This window comes from Pollachius pollachius (genome assembly GCF_949987615.1).
Source record: "Pollachius pollachius genome assembly, chromosome: 5".
Taxonomy (NCBI): Eukaryota; Metazoa; Chordata; class Actinopteri; order Gadiformes; family Gadidae; genus Pollachius; species Pollachius pollachius.
In genome coordinates, this window is record NC_136938.1 from 1,319,795 (window position 1) to 1,340,423 (window position 20,629).

At 48.5% G+C, this 20,629-nt stretch overlaps 1 protein-coding gene across 2 annotated transcripts in view; it reads left to right on the forward strand.

Annotated features, from left to right (window-relative positions):
* The window catches only part of itfg1 (integrin alpha FG-GAP repeat containing 1), an 85,757-nt gene that overhangs the window by 25,766 nt on the left and 39,362 nt on the right, over positions 1–20,629 (forward strand). The window contains exons 8-10 of one of the 2 annotated variants that reach the window (XM_079737240.1): positions 5,491–5,578; positions 10,595–10,689; positions 13,200–13,351. In XM_079737240.1, coding sequence (XP_079593366.1) covers positions 5,491–5,578; positions 10,595–10,689; positions 13,200–13,351 — 335 coding nt within the window. The remainder of the gene's footprint in view (positions 1–5,490; positions 5,579–10,594; positions 10,690–13,199; positions 13,352–20,629) is intronic. The other variant, XM_079737241.1, reaches the window with a different exon arrangement.

The window sequence follows — 20,629 nt, forward strand, 5'->3', positions numbered from 1 at the left end:
CAGAGAGGAGGAGGGCAGAGAGGAGGAGGCAGAGAGGAGGAGGCAGAGAGGAGGAGGGCAGAGAGGAGGAGGGCAGAGAGGAGGAGGCAGAGAGGAGGAGGGCAGAGAGGAGGAGGGCAGAGAGGAGGAGGCAGAGAGGAGGAGGGCAGAGAGGAGGAGGGCAGAGAGGAGGAGGCAGAGAGGAGGCGGCAGAGAGGAGGAGGGCAGCGGCTTCAGCCTTTAGAAGGGGAGAGGAGTTTACAGTCTGGAGGCTTAGGGTGCATTCTACTGTATCACAGGGAGGGGGAGATGAAGGGGGGCTACCGGCTTGATATTGAAACACCATAGAGGTGAGAGGATAGAGGGAGAGGGAGAGACTGTAACGTGTATTAGTACTATAACATATATTAGTTATATTATTGTATATACTATAACATGTATTAGGTATATTATAGTATGTACTTTAAAATGTACTGGTTATATTAAAGTATATACGTACTATAATTATGGATTTGTTCAATCTATCTGTTAACCCTTTTTATCCACACCATCTTAAACCTTTCTTCCAAAGATGAATAGCAATAATTCCTATGTTTACCTAAATAAGAGACAGAGCAGGCAAGGGGCCGGTAAGAGGAGCGACCAGGAACACATGGATTTATAAATCCAGACTGAGAGGTTGAGTGTGTCTAAGTTATGTGTTCACATGAAGAGCCAGCTGAAGGGAACAGGTACACACATCCCAGCTCTGTCCAGTTCAACATGGTGAACACATGAATGTCTTGAATATCCTTTTCCATCTGGTTGGATCAGTTGTCTTAACGAGCTGAAAGGCTCATTGACACGCTTCAATTACACATCGATGGTGGGGATGGTTATCAGTCTCTCTCCAGTTCCTCTCCTCCACCTCCTCCAGAGGTGCAGGAAGATTCCTGCACCTCTCCTCCACTGTCACCTCCTCCTCCATCTAAAGGTGAAGCGAATCTTTAGAAGGTTTGCAAAAAATAAATTTGAATTAGGTGCGTTTCCATCAAGTGGTTGGAGCAGAAAACTACACACATTCCAGGGCTTGTCGTATCCTTTTGATAACATGCTCTCTCTTAGGTCCTGATATATAGTGGAATTGCGTTGTTGTTTTCCATCTAAAATAGCTGTAATGTTTTTTCCTTCAATGAGAGCAAGGAAAAGTTGTACCTCTTCAGCGGTCCACACACGTATCTACATTGGCCATCTGTTCCATGGACGTATTTAAAGGATACATTGTACATATTTATAATTCTAAATTCGTCCCAGCCTTTATACCACAGATACTCTATCTATACATATAACCGCGTTGTCTGATAACAGTTTAATTCATTTTTCACAATTTACCAGCTCTCGTTTTGAAGACTATTCACAGCGCAATTCATTTTAATCGGAATCGCGACGGTCTATACTTTCAACATAAAGTGTACATATTTATAATCTGAAATTCGCCTCAGCCTTTATACCACAGATACTATAAGGTTTATAGCATATAACCGCGTTTCCTGATTAAAGTTTAATGCATTTTTCAAAATTTACCAGCTCTCATTTTGAAGGCTGAACACACAATTTGACTGGAACTACTTAGTAGGTGTCCATATATCAGGGATTAATGGACACGGTATAATTAAAGGATATACAAACATAGACATCCGATATCATATATATACATATATATATATATATATATATATATATATATATATATATATATATATATATATATATATATATATATATATATATATACATATATATATATATATATGTATATATATATATATATATACATATGTATATATATGATATATATATACATATGTATATATATGATATATATATATATATATATATATATATATGATATCGGATGTCTTTGTATACAAACGCTTAAAAATATATATATATTGACGCTACAAGTTGATGTCGGCAGGGTTGCTAAGGCCGGTCGTTATGCGGGTATCGAAAAGACGTTGTCAGTCCTGTGTGTTCAATGTTCGCTACGTCACAGCTGTTTCGAAAGGTGTGTTTCCATCTCCCATTGTGCGCATTTACTCTCTTTCGCATAAGTCAAAAACCACATCAAGCGAGCGGAAAAACCTTTTTGCGAATTAAAGGATTTTTATGCGAATTTTGGTGTTTCCATCACTGTTTACTGATTCAATACTTCAAAATTTGCATTAAAGCAGGGGGTTGGAAACGCAGCTAGTGTCTCCTCCTCCTACTCCTCCTCTATACTCCTCACGTCTCCTCCTCCTACTCCTCCTCTATACTCCTCAAGTCTCCTCCTCCTACTCCTCCTTTATACTCCTCACGTCTCCTCCTCCTACTCCTCCTCTATACTCCTCACCCTCTCCTCCTCTATACTCCTCAAGTTTCCTCCTCCTACTCCTCCTCTATACTCCTTACGTCTCCTCCTCCTACTCCTCCTCTATACTCCTCACGTCTCCTCCTCCTACTCCTCCTCTATACTCCTCACCCTCTCCTCCTCCTACTCCTCCTCTATACTCCTCAAGTCTCCTCCTCCTACTCCTCCTCTATACTCCTCACCCTCTCCTCCTCTTACTCCTCCTCTAAACTCCTCACGTCTCCTCCTCCTCTATACTCCTCACCCTCTCCTCCTCCTACTCCTCCTCTATACTCCTCAAGTCTCCTCCTCCTACTCCTCCTCTATACTCCTCACTGTCTCCTCCTCCTACTCCTCCTCTAAACTCCTCACGTCTCCCCCTCCCACTTCTCCTCTATACTCCTCACCCTCTCCTCCTCCTACTCCTCCTCTATACTCCTCACCCTCTCCTCCTCCTCTAAACTCCTCAAGTCTCCTCCTCCTACTCCTCCTCTATACTCCTCAAGTCTCCTCCTCCTACTCCTCCTCTATACTCCTCACTGTCTCCTCCTCCTACTCCTCCTCAAGTCTCCTCCTCCTTCTCCTCCTCTATACTCCTCACTGTCTCCTCCTCCTACTCCTCCTCTATACTCCTCACGTCTCCTCCTCCTATTCCTCCTTTAAACTCCTCACTGTCTCCTCCTCCTACTCCTCCTCTAAACTCCTCACTGTCTCCTCCTCCTACTCCTCCTCCTAACTCCTCACTGTCTCCTCCTCCTACTCCTCCTCCTAACTCCTCACTGTCTCCTCCTACTCCACCTCTAAACTCCTCACTGTCTCCTCCTCCTACTCCTCCTCTATACTCCTCACGTCTCCTCCTCCTACTCCTCCTCTATACTCTGCATTTCTCCCTCCTCCAAACATTTAATCCATCCAACACACATTTTGCACCTTTCAAATATGATTTCATACACTACTCAGTAAAATGCACACATCCACTTTTGGTTTCAGTTGGTCAGCTGGTTAGGGTTGGTCAGCTGGTTTGGGTTGGCTAGCTGGTCTGGGTTGGTCAGCTGGTTAGGGTTGATCAGCTGGTTAGGGTTGGTCAGCTGGTTAGGGTTGGTCAGCTGGTTTTGTTTGGTCAGCTGGTTGCGGTTGGTCAGCTGGTTTGGGTTGGTTAGTTGTTAGGGTTAGTCAGCTGGTTTGGGTTGATCGGCTGATTTGGTCAGCTGGTTTGGGTTGGTCAGCTTGTTTGGGCTGGTCAGCTGGCTTGGGTTGGTTAGCTGGTTCAACAATCAGGGTAGGGTTATTGTCAGTAGTTTAACGACCCCACTCATACATTCTGCACACATACGCTTGCAGACACATTAGTATCGTATCATGTTTTCCTCCATAAGAGTTCTGTTCAGAGTGAGGCAGTTTATCTTCCTCTCTAAAAGGTTCCCTTCTTTCCAGTATTCATTGTTGGCGCAGCGAGCTTTAAAGCCCTTTACATGGAGAGGGTGGTGCGCTGCAGGCCTTGGTGGAGGAGGAGGGATGAATAGCAAGCTTCAGACGGTTAAAGGATTCTGGTCCCCTCTCGGGCGCTCTGGTGGAGACACATGGGAAGCAGTTATTTGAACATCGCCAACATCATTTGGATATTTTATGGTTTAAGTGGCGGAAAAACATTCAAATTCTACCTGCCCACACCAGAGCTTATTTCATGCTTTTTTGCCGCTGTGAACGCAGAATACAAACCCTTAACGCAACAAATGAGTTTATAGCATAACAAATAGCTTTAAATGTGTAAATATACACTGCCGCCTCCCCACGAGAGGCCTTTCTAAAGCTCATCAGAATGTTTCCTCATAGGGTGTGCTTCAGGTTTCCCACGGAGGTCCTGCAGTCATGAGTCACACTAAAGGAGCTCTGCCTTTATTTGATTCAAACCACATTAGATATTTTCCTTGTTGCTAAGAACCTCAATCAGTCCGATACAGAATACCTCCAAAAAGTATTGTTTACTATCTTTGAGGAGAGCAATGTGTGACTGGGATGAATCAAGTTCTCTAAGTCTGAATTCAATGAAACATCAGCATGGATGGGTTGTCTTTACTTGTAAATCATGGTAGGACAACATCCATCATCCATGAGTCCTAGAGGGCGCCGTGGAGCTGGACGCCAGATTAACCTCAGCATCCAATCAGCACCAGTTCACCCATTGAACCGCTAAGACTTTTGGCCCAATCATCGTGTATGCGTGTGTGTGTGTGCGTGTGTCTCTATAGACATATGTATATCCCACATCCATCCAGTGTCAGGAGGTTGTGCTCTAGATCTACGTTTGTTTAGTCCTCCACACACACACACACACACACACACACACACACACACACACACACACACACACACACACACACACACACACACACACACACACACACACACACACACACAAAAATCGGTTTTGTGTGTGAAAGTGTCACTCAAGTTGTTGTCATGCTGGCGTGTGTTGATAAAGAACACAGAGACAAGTGACTCCTTCTGGACACCAGACAGACCTCCTGGTCTGACAGCCTCCCGCTGCTGTCCCTTTGGATCTCCACCTGGCTCTGTGGCTGTTAATTTCCTGTCCGTCTCGCTCTCTCTGGTAACGTGGTCTTGTTCAGCTCTGTGCTCTGATGGATAGATCATGAACCAGCTGAGACGTCAGGCTCTAAAAGGTCACTAACAGTATGCAGTGTTCTATTGAATTCTCTCTTTATCTCCATCACTCTTAATCCCTCTGTCAGCCCCATCTCCAGCTCACTCGTCACTGTTCCTCCTCCTCCCCTGAGTGCGTGTGCACGCCTTAGACACGAGCAGAACTTGATTCCCCTCGTTATGATAGGTCCATTTCCCTCCTCCTCACCCCTGTTTCTCAAGCTGTTTCATTGCACCAAATCCTTCATTTACAGTCTTTGTGCTGAAGGGCCGCAGGGCTCTGCTTCTTGGGTCAATTTTGAACAAGCCTGAGTCCCATCTGCTGGCAAAGTGCAACTCCAGTAACTTCTGCAATTACCATAAGTAATGCTCTGTTAACTCTCTCTCTCTCTCTCTTCTCTCTTCTCTCTTCTCTCTTCTCTCCTCTCTCTTCTCTCCTCTCTCCTCTCTCCACTCTATCTCTATCTGTCTCTCAGCAGGGGAACTTCAGCAGGGAAGAGATCCTGCCTACCGAAGTCCCCAGGGGGTCCGTCATCGTGGGCCAGTCCTCCTTTGTGGATATTGGTAGGTTTGCCCCCCTCAGTCGCTGCACCTCTCCGTGGTTCGGGAGGCCGTTGTTAGTAACTGTGCATTAGTGAGTTCATGGTGTTTTGCGTCTGTCACTGCCAGTGTACCACAGTAAGACGCTGGCTACAGTGTTTTCCGTCTCACTCACAATGTGTCCTGAATGTGGGATCAGGGTTGGCAGAGGTTCAGGAGGTAATGCTTGTTACCTCAAGGTTGCTGGTTCAATCATTGGCTCCTCCTAGGGCAGTGTTGAGGTGTCCCTGAGCAAGACGCTTCTCCCCACAGCAGGCTGTTCCCCTGCAGGATGGGTTTCTGTGAATAAGTGTGTGTTAACCCTCAGGTTCACCCTAACCCTTAGAGTTCACCCTAAGAGTTCACCCTAACCCTCAGGTTAACCCTAACCCTAAGAGTTAACCCTAACACTAAGAGTTTACCCTAATGGTTAATCCTAATCCTAAGGGTTAACCCTAACCCCAAGAGTTAACCCTAAGGGAAAACCCTAAGAGTTAACCCTGAGGACACAAAGCACAACACACACAGTCTGCAGCACACACAGATGAAGGAGAGTCTGTATTGCCAAGATTAATCAACCAATCACTGAGTAGCTCGGGGTGTCCATTAAAACGTAGTGAAGGAATGTCCCCCTCCGAGTTCACCCATAATGCACCACAGAGATGCGACCTAGAACATCTGTGGTGCTGTGCTTTTGTGCGCACACACACACACCCACACACACACATACACATACACATACACACACACACACACACACACACATACACGCGCACACACACACATACACACACACGAGCAAGGATGGAGGAAAACCCTGATCAGGGTTCAGTCTGTGTGGACTCACTGCTCTGCCCCGGTGTATAACAAAGTTCACTCTCCGGGAGCCGTGCTCTGCCCCGGTGTATAACAGAGTACACTCTCCTGGAGCCGTGCTCTGCCATGGTGTATAACAGAGTTCACTCTCCTGGAGCCGTGCTCTGCCATGGTGTATAACAGAGTTCACTCCGCTGGAGCCGCGCTATGCATATGTTTCTTTAAGAGTGTGAACGCGTGTATGTCTCTGGGGAAACGGCCTTCTTGTCCACAGTATTCTATATCTGTAGGCAGGTGTTGTGTTCTACTTCCCATCTCCCTGAACATCACCTCCCAACGCTGCCGTGGTGTGCTTAAGGAGACCTTAAGGAGACCTTTAGGTGGTTTTAAGATCTCCTTAAGGAGGTCTTAAGGAGACCTTTAGGAGGTCTTAACAAGTCCTTAAGGAGGTCTTAAGGAGGCCTTAAGGAGATCATAACTAGTCCTTAAGGAGACCTTAAGGAGACCTTAAGGAGGTCTTTGAGCTCACATCACAATAACCTGCCCCATTCACTTTGCTCTCATCTGAATCCCTCCTTCTTTTCCATTCCTCCTTTGTTTGTTCACTCCTCTTTATATCTCCCTCTGGCTCTGTATCTCCATCAGTTTCCCTCATCTCCTGGTATTTCTAATGTTGACCAACCCTCTCACTTTCGCTCACTCTCTCTCTGCTGTGGAGCAGATGGAGAGGTAGAGTAGCCAATGAGACAGACAGCCAACATACAGGGCGGTACAAGCACATTATCGTCACGCTGCACATTATCGCTACCAAGACAGGAAGGAGAGGAGCTTCCTCTGAAGAAGAACGTCTTGATGTTTCTGCCGTCATGACATGTCTCCAGCAGAGGCAAAGCAGCTCAACATCCTCAAACCTACATTGAGGTCAGACCAATGGTCTGTGGTCATGGTACTGGGACGTTGAGGTCAATCCACTGGTCTGTGGTCATGGTACTGGGACATTGAGGTCAGACCAATGGTCTGTGGTCATGGTACTGGGACGTTGAGGTCAGACCACTGGTCTGTGGTCATGGTACTGGGACATTGAGGTCAGACCACTGGTCTGTGGTCATTGTACTGGGACGTTGAGGTCAATCCACTGGTCTGTGGTCATGGTACTGGGACATTGAGGTCAGACCACTGGTCTGTGGTCATTGTACTGGGACGTTGAGGTCAGACCACTGGTCTGTGGTCATGGTACTGGGACATTGAGGTCAGACCACTGGTCTGTGGTCATTGTACTGGGACGTTGAGGTCAGACCACTGGTCTGTGGTCATGGTATTGGCACATTGAGGTCAGACCACTGGTCTGTGGTCATGATACTGGGACGTTGAGGTCAGACCACTGGTCTGTGGTCATGGTACTGGGACATTGAGGTCAGACCACTGGTCTGTGGTCATGGTACTGGGGTGTCCTCTCTGGGGCGGTGGAACCATGCAGTAGGTGTTCCCAAGCCGGTTCACCAGCCTAAGGTTAAAGAGGTGCTGAACCCCCTGCACCCTTCAGCACCCTAGGGTGGGGCTTCCTGCTGTGTGATGTTTGTGTGGTAACCTCTGCATGCACAGAATTATCTCTTTCAGCACCACTTTGCTCTAAATGGATGCCCAGTCAAACCTCATCTGCTTTATCACTGAGCTAATTGCATTCCTGTGCGACACATCTGATGCATAATTCATCGTACTAGAAAGCAGCGCTGGTCCCTGAACATCAGCTTAGTGGAGGGGCTGAGGCTGACTCTGTGTGTACTCACTGATACTGAGGGCTCTTTACTGCTGGCAAAAGGAGAGCGTTAAAAGGGTATATTAAAAAATTTAACAAGCTTTTCAGTGTGTGTCTTTGTGCGTGTCTGTGTGTGTGTAAGAGAGAATGATAAGTGAGGGAAACTGAACATTTAGATACATGCATTGATGTTTTGTGTAGTGGTGTGTGTGTGCCAGTGCCACCCAGTATGCTACACTGGGAACGGACGCTGTTTTTCTCTCCCCGCTCTCCCTCCCCTCTGTCCCTCCTCCTCTCATTATGGTCCATTACTCCCTCTCCACCTCCCCCATCTACTGCTCCGTCAGCCTCCTCCTCTCACGTAGCCTTGATCACTCCCTCACTCTCTCTCCTGCTCTCTCTCTCTGTCACTATCGCTCCCTCCATCCATCTTCTATCTCTTTCATTCTGACTGTTCTCTGTTCTCTCTGTATATCTCGCTCTTCCTCCATCTTGTCCCATCTGTCTCTCCCTCCCTCTCGCCGTCTCCCCCTCTCTGTCTGTATCTCTCCCCTTAATGAGCAGTAATGGGTTCACCCCTACCCAGAGTGTAGTCAGTGTAAATGAGGGTGAGCCTAGCCCGTACAGATGGAGTCGAAATATCTCCTCCCCCCAACCATTATTCTCTCCCCCTTTCCCTTGTGCTCTATCTTTTTCTCCCCCTTTCCCTTTTTCTCTCTTTCTCGCTCATTCTTCCATTTAACTTTCATGCAAATTTTAAGATCACGTGGACGCAAGCACAGCTTTGTCTCTCACTCTCTTTGTCTCTTGCTCTCTCCTTGGTGTCTCTCTCTCTATCTGTCTCTGCCTCTCTCGCTCTACTTCTCTGTCTCTATATCAATCCAGTGAGAGTTATCCTCCCTATTTAAATAGTACTTTAGTAAAATGATTTTATTGACTCCAATCAGCTTCCAGTTTCATATCTAAACCGTCTTCTCTTCATATGGGATGCTACAATCAGATCGCTAAACCAGCGTCTCCTCTTTATATGGGATGCTACGATCAGATCTCTAAACAAGCGTCTCCTCTTCATATGGGATGCTACGATCAGATCTCTAAACAAGCGTCTCCTCTTCATATGGGATGCTACGATCAGATCTCTAAACCAGCGTCTCCTCTTCATATGGGATGCTACGATCAGATCTCTAAACCAGTGTCTCCTCTTCATATGGGATGCTATGATCAGATCTCTAAACCAGCGTCTCCTCTTCATATGGGATGCTACGATCAGATCTCTAAACCAGTGTCTCCTCTTCATATGGGATACTACGATCAGATCTCTAAACCAGCGTCTCCTCTTCATATGGGATGCTACAATCAGATCTCTAAACCAGTGTCTCCTCTTCATATGGGATGCTACGATCAGATCTCTAAACCAGCGTCTCCTCTTCATATGGGATGCTACGATCAGATCTCTAAACCAGTGTCTCCTCTTCATATGGGATGCTACGATCAGATCTCTAAACCAGTGTCTCCTCTTCATATGGGATGCTATGATCAGATCTCTAACCAGCGTCTGCTGCGGGTGGCGCTGTGCCGGCTCACTGAACTGCCGGTTGACGGTGTGAATGCTAACCTCGGGAGACGTCCACACCACTTACAGCTCAGCTGATCCTGGGGGCTCGGGGGCTCCTGAGTCCAGCTCCCCGCTCCCCGCTCTCAGCATCTGCTGCGGCGGCGGCGGTGGTGGTGGTGGTCCTGCTGCTGCTGCTGCTGCTGCAGTGGCGGTGCAGCAGTGGATCGCTTCAGCACTCATTGATCAGATAGCATTGTAGACATGAGTCTTTCATAACATTACCTGGTACCTACTCTGGTACCAGATTCTTTGAGAGTACCTGGTACTGACTCTGGTACCATATCCTTAGAGAGTACCTAGCACTGACTCTGGTACCATATCCTTAGAGAGTACCTGGTACTGACTCTGGTCCTTTATAGAGTACCTGCTACTGACTTGCCAGATTCTCTGTGCACGCGGCCTCGTCGTCACCACGGCGATGAGGTGTAAGGCCGCCAAGGAACCGCTCAGAGGTCCTTTTGTGTGTTCATGTTGGCGATATAAATACCCTGTGAGTGGGTATTATAATATATTACTACCAGGAGTTTATTCACTGGAGCATGTGTTATAGTGTCAAAAAGTCCTGTCGCAACAACATGACCTCACATCGCCCTCTGTTATAGCTCCGAAAATAACCAGAAACGCTTGTGAATGAATGTTTGACTCATGCATCTCACTAATGCATCAATATATGAATGTTTAATATATGAATGTATGAACGTTTTTCGAATGTATGAACGTTTTCCTAATGCATGAATGTATGACCGGTCTCCTAATGCATGAATGAATGAATGTTTTCCAAATGCATTAATGTATGAATGTCTTACTCTCTCAGATGGCGACGGCCACCAGGACCACCTGCTGCCTGTGTGTCTGGACAAGGACTGCCGAAGCAGTGCCATCTACCTGGCAGGACAGAGGAACAAAGAGGTAGGAGCCTGGAGGGTGCCTCCTACATGACGTCTAACTGTCTCACTGTTATTAACACTTCAGGCTCCTTATTGTTTTTTTCTTCATAATTCATCGGTGCGGCTCTCTCCCTCCTATCTTTCCTCTGTGCTCATATAATGGCTCTCTGCTAATGTTCTCTTGGTGCTAATAGCCCGCTAGTCTCTTGGTGCTAATAGCCCGCTAGCATCTTGGTGCTAATAGCCCGCTAGTCTCTTGGTGCTAATAGCCCGCTAGTCTCTTGGTGCTAATAGCCCGCTAGCATCTTGGTGCTAATAGCCCGCTAGTCTCTTGGTGCTAATAGCCCGCTAGCATCTTGGTGCTAATAGCCCGCTAGTCTCTTGGTGCTAATAGCCCGCTAGTCTCTTGGTGCTAATAGCCCGCTAGTCTCTTGGTGCTAATAGCCCGCTAGCATCTTGGTGCTAATAGCCCGCTAGTCTCTTGGTGCTAATAGCCCGCTAGTCTCTTGGTGCTAATAGCCCGCTAGCATCTTGGTGCTAATAGCCCGCTAGTCTCTTGGTGCTTATAGCCCGCTAGTCTCTTGGTGCTAATAGCCCGCTAGTCTCTGGGTGCTAATAGTCCGCTAGTCTCTGGGTGCTAATAGCCCGCTAGTCTCTTGGTGCTAATAGCCCGCTAGTCTCTTGGTGCTAATAGCCCGCTAGTCTGTTGGTGCTAATAGCCCGCTAGTCTCTGGGTGCTAATAGTCCGCTAGTCTCTGGGTGCTAATAGCCCGCTAGTCTCTTGGTGCTAATAGCCCGCTAGTCTCTTGGTGCTAATAGCCCGCTAGTCTCTGGGTGCTAATAGTCCGCTAGTCTCTGGGTGCTAATAGCCCGCTAGTCTCTTGGTCCTAATAACCCGCACCTCCTTCCTGATGGTCCATCACAGTGTTCTGGTGTCAGTGAGGTCTTTCCTCCCCTGGTGAGCCAGCTGGGCTGACAGCAGAAGGTCCAACCTGACCACCTGGTGGGTCTGCTGTTAGTCTACCTGGTGGGTCTGCTGATAGTCCACCTGGTGGCTCTGCTGATAGTCCATCTGGTGGCTCTGCTGTTAGTCCACCTGGTGGGTCTGCTGTTAGTCCACCTGGTGGGTCTGCTGTTAGTCCACCTGGTGGATCTGCTGATAGTCCACCTGGTGGCTCTGCTGATAGTCCACCTGGTGGATCTGCTGATAGTCCACCTGGTGGCTCTGCTGTTAGTCCACCTGGTGGGTCTGCTGTTAGTCCACCTGGTGGGTCTGCTGATAGTCCACCTGGTGGGTCTGCTGTTAGTCCACCTGGTGGATCTGCTGATAGTCCACCTGGTGGCTCTGTTGTTAGTCCACCTGGTGGGTCTGCTGTTAGTCCACCTGGTGGTTACGACTCTTTGTTAGTCCACCTGGTGGGTTCGCCTCTCTGTTAGTCCACCTGGTGGGTCCGCCTCTCTGTTAGTTCACCTGGTGCCCCCTCCAGGATGTTGCCTCATGAGCCCCACAGGGGGGAAGGATGTTGCCTCATGGCAGCAGTCAAAGAGACACGATGCAGCAGGGAGTGAAACCTAAATCGATCACCTAAATCAATTTTCATCTCGGTATGACTTTTACCGGGTTGAATAAAGATAAATATATATATTTTCAAGGCTAAGGCAGTGGTCCAATTCATTCATGTGAATGAATGGGTTCTGTGGAGGTGAATTCATTCATGCATGCAATGCAGCATGTCTACAGGATTACAATAAAATTTAATTCAAATGCTCTGGCTCAGTGCCATCAAAAAGCATTAACTTGCGTCCCAATTGCCCTAATCTATTTCTCCAATGAAGTGGTTCATTTGGATGCCTGTGCATCTTCACACTCAGCAACGCACACCCATGCACACAAAGATACGCACACCCATGCACACACAGAAACGCACACCAACTTACAAGCACACGCAGGATTGTGCAGCCTCCTTATGCTCTCAACACTCACTTTGGTGTAAATATGTTGGCCTTTGTGTGATTCATCGATAGAGAGACTCTTTCTCTGATAGAAACTGCGCTCCATGTTTATGGATGAAATGTGTGAACCTTCTGGGCCCAGAGGAGGGATGCAATGGGCCTTATTTAAGCAGGAACTGGGTCAGCAAGGTACCGATAAGATCATAGTTTCTAAATACAAATAAGTTTCTGAATACAAATATAGTTTCTGAATTACATTGTGTGTGTGTGTTTCACATTAACATCGATTAGTGGCAGGTATGTTATGTTCTGTTTGATGACAAACACACACTGCACCTGCTGTGTCAGTTTAACATTCATGAATAATTTACATCAACTGGCACCTGGCCCCCAGCTGGACACACACACACACCGCACACACACAGACCTACCACACACAGACACTGCACACAAAGACAAAGACAGACAACACATACCTCTCTTTCTCTTTCTCTCTCTCTCTCTCTCTCTCCATTCATTACGTTGTGACCTGCCGTCCCCAGCTCTGGTCCCCTGAAGCCGGCTGATCTTGTGTTGCAGTGGGTGACCCTGCTGTCGGACTTCCAGCAGGGGGAGACTAAGTGGGGCTTGGTGCCCGGGGCCCCCGGCCTGCCCTTGGCCCTTCATCTGGGGGACTACAACCTGGACGGCTTTCCCGACGCCCTGGTCATCCTCCGCAACTCCAGCAGCCGGTAGGAGCTGGTGCACGCAAACAAACACACAGAGGTCAGATAGCAGAGAGGTCAGGGGTCACAGGGTCGTCCCTTGTTTGGTCCAACAGGCGCTGGCGGGGCGATGACACTGTTCCCAAACATAGCGCTAAAGAACCGCTTATAAGAGCGTCCTGCTCTCCACACCCACCTCCCATACGTCCCTGCGTATGCATCTGAGCCCTTCCAGGATGGATATGCTGTCTAATCTTTAAGTCTGGTCAGCTTAACTCTTAGGGTCACCCTCATCTAGGGTTCTTCCTGACTTTAATCACCGCAACACTCTCTGTCTCCCTGCCCTCTCTGTTAATCCACAGCCATGTTATTACACCCGGCCATAAGCCTGCCTGCATATACGAGGCCCGCATGGTGCATTTCTTAACGTCATCAGGAGCCTACAGAACCATTAGAGTATCCCATTGCTCCAATCCTCAGACCGCCAACGCCCTCAGACTTTGCATGTTTAATTTTGGTTCCCAAAGCTTCCAGCACGGCTCTCAGACTCTGGCCGTGACTCAGACTCCCTGCTGATGGGTTCCTCTCTTGCCGTCTCGCACTGCCGAATAAACAGGAAGTGGGGTTGAAGAGAGACGCTGCAGCAGATAAACACAGCTGCTTAAAACACACCTGTGGGTGCAGGCAAGCAAGGGAGAGACGGGGGGAGGGACGGAGGGGGAGGGGAGAGAGAGGAGAGGGAGAGGAGAGGGAGAGGAGAGGGAGAGAGAGGGAGAGGAGACGAAGAGGGAGAGACGAAGAGGGAGGGGAGAGAGAGGAGAGGGAGAGGAGAGGAGACGAAGAGGGAGAGACGAAGAGGGAGCGGAGAGGGAGACAGAGGGAGAGGGAGGTGGAGAGGGAGGGGAGACGGTGAGGAGAGGGAGAAGGTGAGATCCACAGTGTGAGAAGCTGTCGCCAGCAGCTGAAGGTAGAATCAGTCTCATGTCAGGGGGGGGGCTGTTTCAGGTACCGGGGCCCGGCAGAGAGGGGGTGAACAGACGGGTCCTCATTTAAGCACTGCTGTTCTCGGCCCTCCTACGCTCTTCGTCCAACAGTTTGCTCTTCGTCCAATGGTTCTCTCTTCCTGCTATGAGTGGATGTGAGCCCAGCGCGCCCTGGCAGTGTGCAGAGTGTGAGTTGAAACAGGAGGCTCAGGAACCTGAAGAACCTCTTCAATGAGAAATCCGCTGTAAAATGGATCTCGGATATGTTTAGTATGATAACGAGTTGGAATGCTCGTTTGGGAGCAAAAAGGCGCGTATAGACGCATTCTTAAGGAGGCATTGATAACTTTGTAAGTGTACAGATTGTGCCATCTTGTTCTTAAGACTCGATAGGTAGATTGACGAACACAGAGATTGTGCCATCCAGCAACAACACGCAAGCTCTGTGTTCGTCATCTACTTATCGAGTCTTAAAAACAAGATGGCGTCGACAGGTGAACTACTGATGGTATTGTGTGTATAAAATGTCCTTTTTAATTAACAATCTGTACACTTACAAAGTTATCAATGCCTCGTTGTATATGTTGAGACCCTTATTATACTATCAAAGAAGTGTCAGGCTACTTCTAGCCTTTTAAGTGGTTTAAAATAGCGATTTTGTTTTTACCATAACACATGCCCCTATCGTTCCAAGTTTATAGCATTTTGATAGAATTGGCTAAAAACAGCCAACTGACGAATGCGTCTGTATGCGCTTTTTTGCTCCAAAACCAACATTCCAACTCGTTATTATACCAAACATATCCCAAATCCATTTTACACCAGATTTCTCCTTTAAGATCCGGCTCTCTGTAAAGGTTAACACCCGGAATCATTTTTAGCCCTTAAGGATAATTCCCCATTTTACAAACGGGCCCAAAGAGAAACTCACTAAGGGGCTTCAGTGGTTCCAGAAGGACAGATGCCCCAGCAGCATGGTGTGTCTCACCGTGTCGCGCTACATGTTTCTCTCCCTGCCTCTGCCCATGGGCCTGTTGCCGGGGAGGCTGGTTCAGATGAGGTGAGCCCCAGCAGCAGACATCAGTAGTCAGGAGGAGAACCTCCAATATATACAGGGGGTGGGGGGGGGAGGGGCTCACAACCCCCCAACACACAGAGGCGGGGGTCCTCTGGAGATACCGGTAGTGTCGCTGTCTTCATTCTCTGACCTTCTGGGTTTCATTTAAACGTCAGGAGACTCCTGATTGTTGGCCCGTGACCCGTGGCAGCGTTTGTGTGTTCAGTTACCATCAGGCTGCTGTCTATCAGAGGATGTTTTTATCTGATATCTGTTTATTCTTTCAATAACCCCCCCCCCCCCCCCCCCTCCCAACCCTAACCCAGCCTGTGGGTTCAGCCCCCGTGCGTGTGTGTCTGCGTGTGAGTTTGTGGACCTTGTCTCAGCAGGATGTGTGATCTGGGAGCGCGGTAAGGGCCCCTCAGTAAGGGCCCCTCAAAGCCTGCACTCTTGACTTCCAGCCAGTGATGCAAACGGTCCAGTCGGGGTCTGTGGCCCCCAGCCAGCGGAGATGACCCAGGCTCTGGGGGCCCCGTCCCGAGGGGCCTGGTCTGAAACAGGCTCCTGGTTCCTACTCTATGTATCGATTCGGTACTCCCTTGGTGGAAGACGCATTGATTTCTTTCATTATTTGTTGATAAATGATGATCCTAATCTAGTAAAAGTGAGTAATTACCAGGCCCTGCTTCACTGCCCTTCCTGTCTAATGAATTAATAAAAGTGATGAAGTCATTCTGCGTCAGCCTGGGTAAAGACCAGCTGTGAAGCTAGCTGCAAACCCCCTGATGTCCTGAACTGACACTGTGGGATCACCGTGACGATGTCAGTGTCATGGGCAGAGTGCTGCTTATGAAGTAAGCAATCGTCTCCTCTCCTAGGTAGTTGGAAGGGGCATCGCTTCAGACTGTTGCTCCTGAACCAACCAAACAAGACAACATCTCACTGTAGCATCACACTGTAGCATCACATCACACTGTAGCATCCTGTTGTAGCATCACACTGTAGCATCACACTGTAGCATCCTGCTATAGCCTCACACTGTAGCATCATGTCTTCCTTAACGTGACAGACACATCTCACTCCTCTTCTTGCTCTTTAAACAGAAGTCTCAACCTTGAGGACGTTTCTGGTGAATCATTCCATCTCATCAGCTCCACGGCTCATATGTTGTCCCTGTGTTCCTCGTGCTACTGATCCATCAATAGTTTATCTTCAACCCCCTTTACAATCACAAACCCCAAGCCGGGATGCATGATAAGCCTGAAGCTCCGTCGGAGGGACACTTGGTGTCCTTGTGAACGTGTGATATATCAGGTCTTGCTGCCGACGCTCCCCATTCTCTTCCTTCCCCTGATTCCTTCCCTCCCTCTCGACTGGTATTGATCCATTTCTTCTTGTTCTGTCGGTAGAGAAGGTGAGATCTGCTCTGGGATCAGGCGGTGGCTCCAGAAGAGCTTCCTTAGTGTGTGGAGCCTGCAGAGCAGAGACTATTTCTGTAGGTGGCTCTTAGTGCTGGCGGCCTTCCACCCACCTACTCACTCAACCGAGCACTCACTCTCTCTGACACAGAGTGGCCTGACACACACACACACACACACACACACACACACACACACACACACACGCACCATTCCCCCACTCTCTGTGGTCCTCACAAAGTGACAGAGTGCTCTGCTGCCTTTGAGGGTTTCATGTTGAAGGTCCCTTTGAGCCCCACTCCCCCCCCGCTGCCAAGAGGAGGCGGTCTAAATGTCAGCCGCCGCCCGGGTCACCGTGTGGGTGCATGTGGCCTACAGTGGGTCCCGGTACCCGGGTCACCATGTGGCCTAGAGTGGGTCCATCTGGCCTAAAGTGGGTCCATGGGGCCTACAGTGGGTCCCTGTAATGTCCGGTACCCTGTCCTCCCTTCCCCTGATGCTCTCATTAATCCTAGAAGTAGCTGTTGCTATCAGTGACCCCTCACATGGTGCTCACCTTATGCAGTTCAAGTCTTGCTATTAATTCTGTTTTGGGGTTTTACATTAGAGTGTCCTCCTAGCAGATGTTTTCGAGATAATGTCTGGAATGAAATGGAGTAGCAGAACCTCCTGAACCCGGTTGCTGATTGGTTTGTGGTTCCTGCTGTGAACTCCTTGTGTCACCTTTGGTCTCAGGATGCATGTGAGGCTGTTCAAAAGGGAAGCTGTGTGTGTGTGTGTGTGTGTGTGTGTGTATGTGTGTGTGTGTGTGTGTGTGTGTGTGTGTGTGTGTGTCAGGGTTTGTGTGGTTGTCTGAAAATGCATTTCTTTAACACACCTCTCCCCGCACATGCTCAACACTTATATGTATACATCATGTCATTTGTGTGTTTGTCTGTGTGTGCATGTGCCTGAGCATGGTGTTGCAACGCGTGTGTGCGCCTGCGTGTGTGTTCTGGATTGTTTCTGCATCTCTTGTCTATCAGTATGCACACCGACTGAGCAACAACCAACAGCTCTGCAGTCTGTTGCTAGGCAGCCATTACCAAAAGCACCCCCATTTGTTTGATCCAGAATCAGCCATTATCTCTCTCTGTTGCTTTCCTCAGGGCAGGACGAGACGAAGGAGAGTGAGCTGGCTCTGCTGCTCCCCCTCTAACTAGAAGCTTTGCGGCGGACCTCATGGTGGACCTCATGGTGGACCTCATGGTGGACCTCATGGTGGACCTCATGGTGGACCTCATGGTGGACCTCATGGTGGACCTCATGGAGACATAACCACAATAGAGAGAGTCCAGGGAGAGAGACCAGCGCAGGAGGGGTGGCAGTACAGAGGTACAGAGGGCAAAGGTTAGAGGAGTGCAGGACCTGAGGAGTGTCTTCATGTCTTTGGGCGCCTTTTTCCTGATCACCAAAGACAACATGGCCACAGGCTGTCACGTCCCTGTTGCCTGTCACTCCACACATGCACATACGAAGGCCCTTTACTCATGGCTTCTCCTTGGGTCTGCCTCATGTTCCTAATCTTTACGCTGTTCCGGGCTATCCTGGTGGGTTGTGGTTTTGCTTGTTAAATGTATGAATGACATCTGCTCTCGGAGTTCTGCTGAGGTCTATGATGGGTTTGTGTGCAGAAGGAAGCTGTTAATTGGCCAATCACTCAGAGGACGCTCTTTGGGAGAGAATGGATTTATTTCATAGCAGGGTAAACAAAGAGACCAATCTAACATTCTATAATATCCTTTAGAAGGTATTCTACAAAAGCAAGACAGATAAGGGATGCGAGTTAGTAGGACATTTGGCAGTAAGGATAATTAAGTTGTTAATTACCCTTATGTCACCTTTTGATGGCTTCGGTCAGGCTGAATACACCAGCCCACAACAACACTTTGGAGGTGTGTAGGGTGGCAGGGTGTGTAGGGTGGCAGGGTGTGTAGGGTGGTAGGGTGGTAGGGTGTGTAGGGTGGAAGGGTGTGTAGGGTGGCAGGGTGTGTAGGGTGGTAGGGTGTTTAGGGTGGTAGGGTGTGTAGGATGGTAGGGTGTGTAGGGTGGTAGGGTGTGTAGGGTGGTAGGGTGGTAGGGTGGTAGGGTCTGTAGGGTGATAGGGTGTGTAGGGTGGTAGGGTCTGTAGGGTGGTAGGGTGTGTAGGGTGGTAGGGTCTGTAGGGTGGTAGGGTGTGTAGGGTGGTAGGGTCTGTAGGGTGGTAGGGTGATAGGGTGTGTAGGGTGGAAGGGTCTGTAGGGTGGTAGGGTGTGTAGGGTGGCAGGGTGTGTAGGGTGGTAGGGTGTTTAGGGTAGGCTGGACAATGCTGACTTCAGGCATCAGGACTGATGAGAGGGTTAAGGTGAGAGAGTTAGGGTTAGGGTGAGTGGGTTAGGGTGAGAGGGTTAGGATGAGAGGGTTAGAGTTAGTGCTGCGTTGTGTGTTTATACCAACACAACAAAGTGAAATGTACACCACAGGTTAGGGTAAGGGTTCATATGTGCTCCTCATCCAGCCAACAGCTGACGTTGTTCTCAGAGGCTCTGAGTCCAGACTGATTAGTAGGAGGTGAACTTCTGAGCAGACCTCAGGATGATGTGTAATCATCAGCCAGAGTCCCTTAATCCACTGAAACCAGCCCGCCACAGCCAACACACAAACTTAACTACCAGTCAGTCTGTTGAGGAAACGGCTGACACCATTTTAATCAATTTGCCTGCAGCATTGTGCATATTTTAATTGAAACTCTGTACTTTAAGTCCCGATTTAAATCAAGCTGCCTGGTGTACTGACAGATAGCCGAGCTCAACGAGCATGTGGCCAGTGTGTGAGGCAGACTCTGTCCATTATGGTGGATATTAAAGCATATTAAAGCACAACTTAGATGGACTGTGCTGCTATGGACACATGGTGGATCCCTGTCCATAGTAAAGCACTACTTAGACCCAGGGCCTTTAAGAGCTTCTAACTTTCTTTGGTTTTGGTAGCATACACTAGATCTATCGTAGATAGATAGATAAAGATAGATATATGTGATTTGAAACACACACACAAATTATGTGTGTGTAGATAGAGAGATAGATAGATATACACATATATACACACACTGTCTTGCTCTGTGATGCCAGATTTCCAATCATTGTCCTGCTGGCAGCCGGACGCCCACAGACACCAAACCCTGTAAGATGGCGGGTCTGGAGACGGCCGAGAACACAGAGAACAAGGAAGGGAGGGAGGGAGGGAGGGAGATGAGGAGGAGGAGGAGGAGGAGGGGGGAGACTGAGTCACCTGGGTTCTATTTATAGCGTGGAGCCGTCGTTAAGGTCATCTCCCTCAGGGGGCTCTTGGTACAGGTAGAATATAAAGAGAGACCACTAGAGAGACAAGGAGCTCCATAGAGAGAGCACCAGACAGACAAGAAGCTCCATAAAGAGAGAGCACCGGAGAGACAAGAAGCTCCATGAAGAGAGAGCACCAGAGAGACAAGAAGCTTCATGGTGAGAGACCACCAGAGAGACAAGGAGTTCCATGAAGAGAGATCACCAGAGATACAAGAAGCAGGTCCAAGGAAGTCTACAGTTTATAATTATGGGCAGTGTCTGGAGAGCAGCGTCTTCTGGGAGTTGTGGTGTTAGGGGCTTCAAGCACGAAGCACTGTTTTAGAAAGCAAATCTCTGCACATAGAAGCCATCCCTAAAACATGATTCATTATTAATTATTACATTTCCCATATCCCGTCTTCTTCAGCTGTGTGTTCCTCGTTAGACCCTCCGTGTGTGTGTGTGTTCCTCGTTAGAGCCTCCATCGTGTGTGTGTGTGTGTGTGT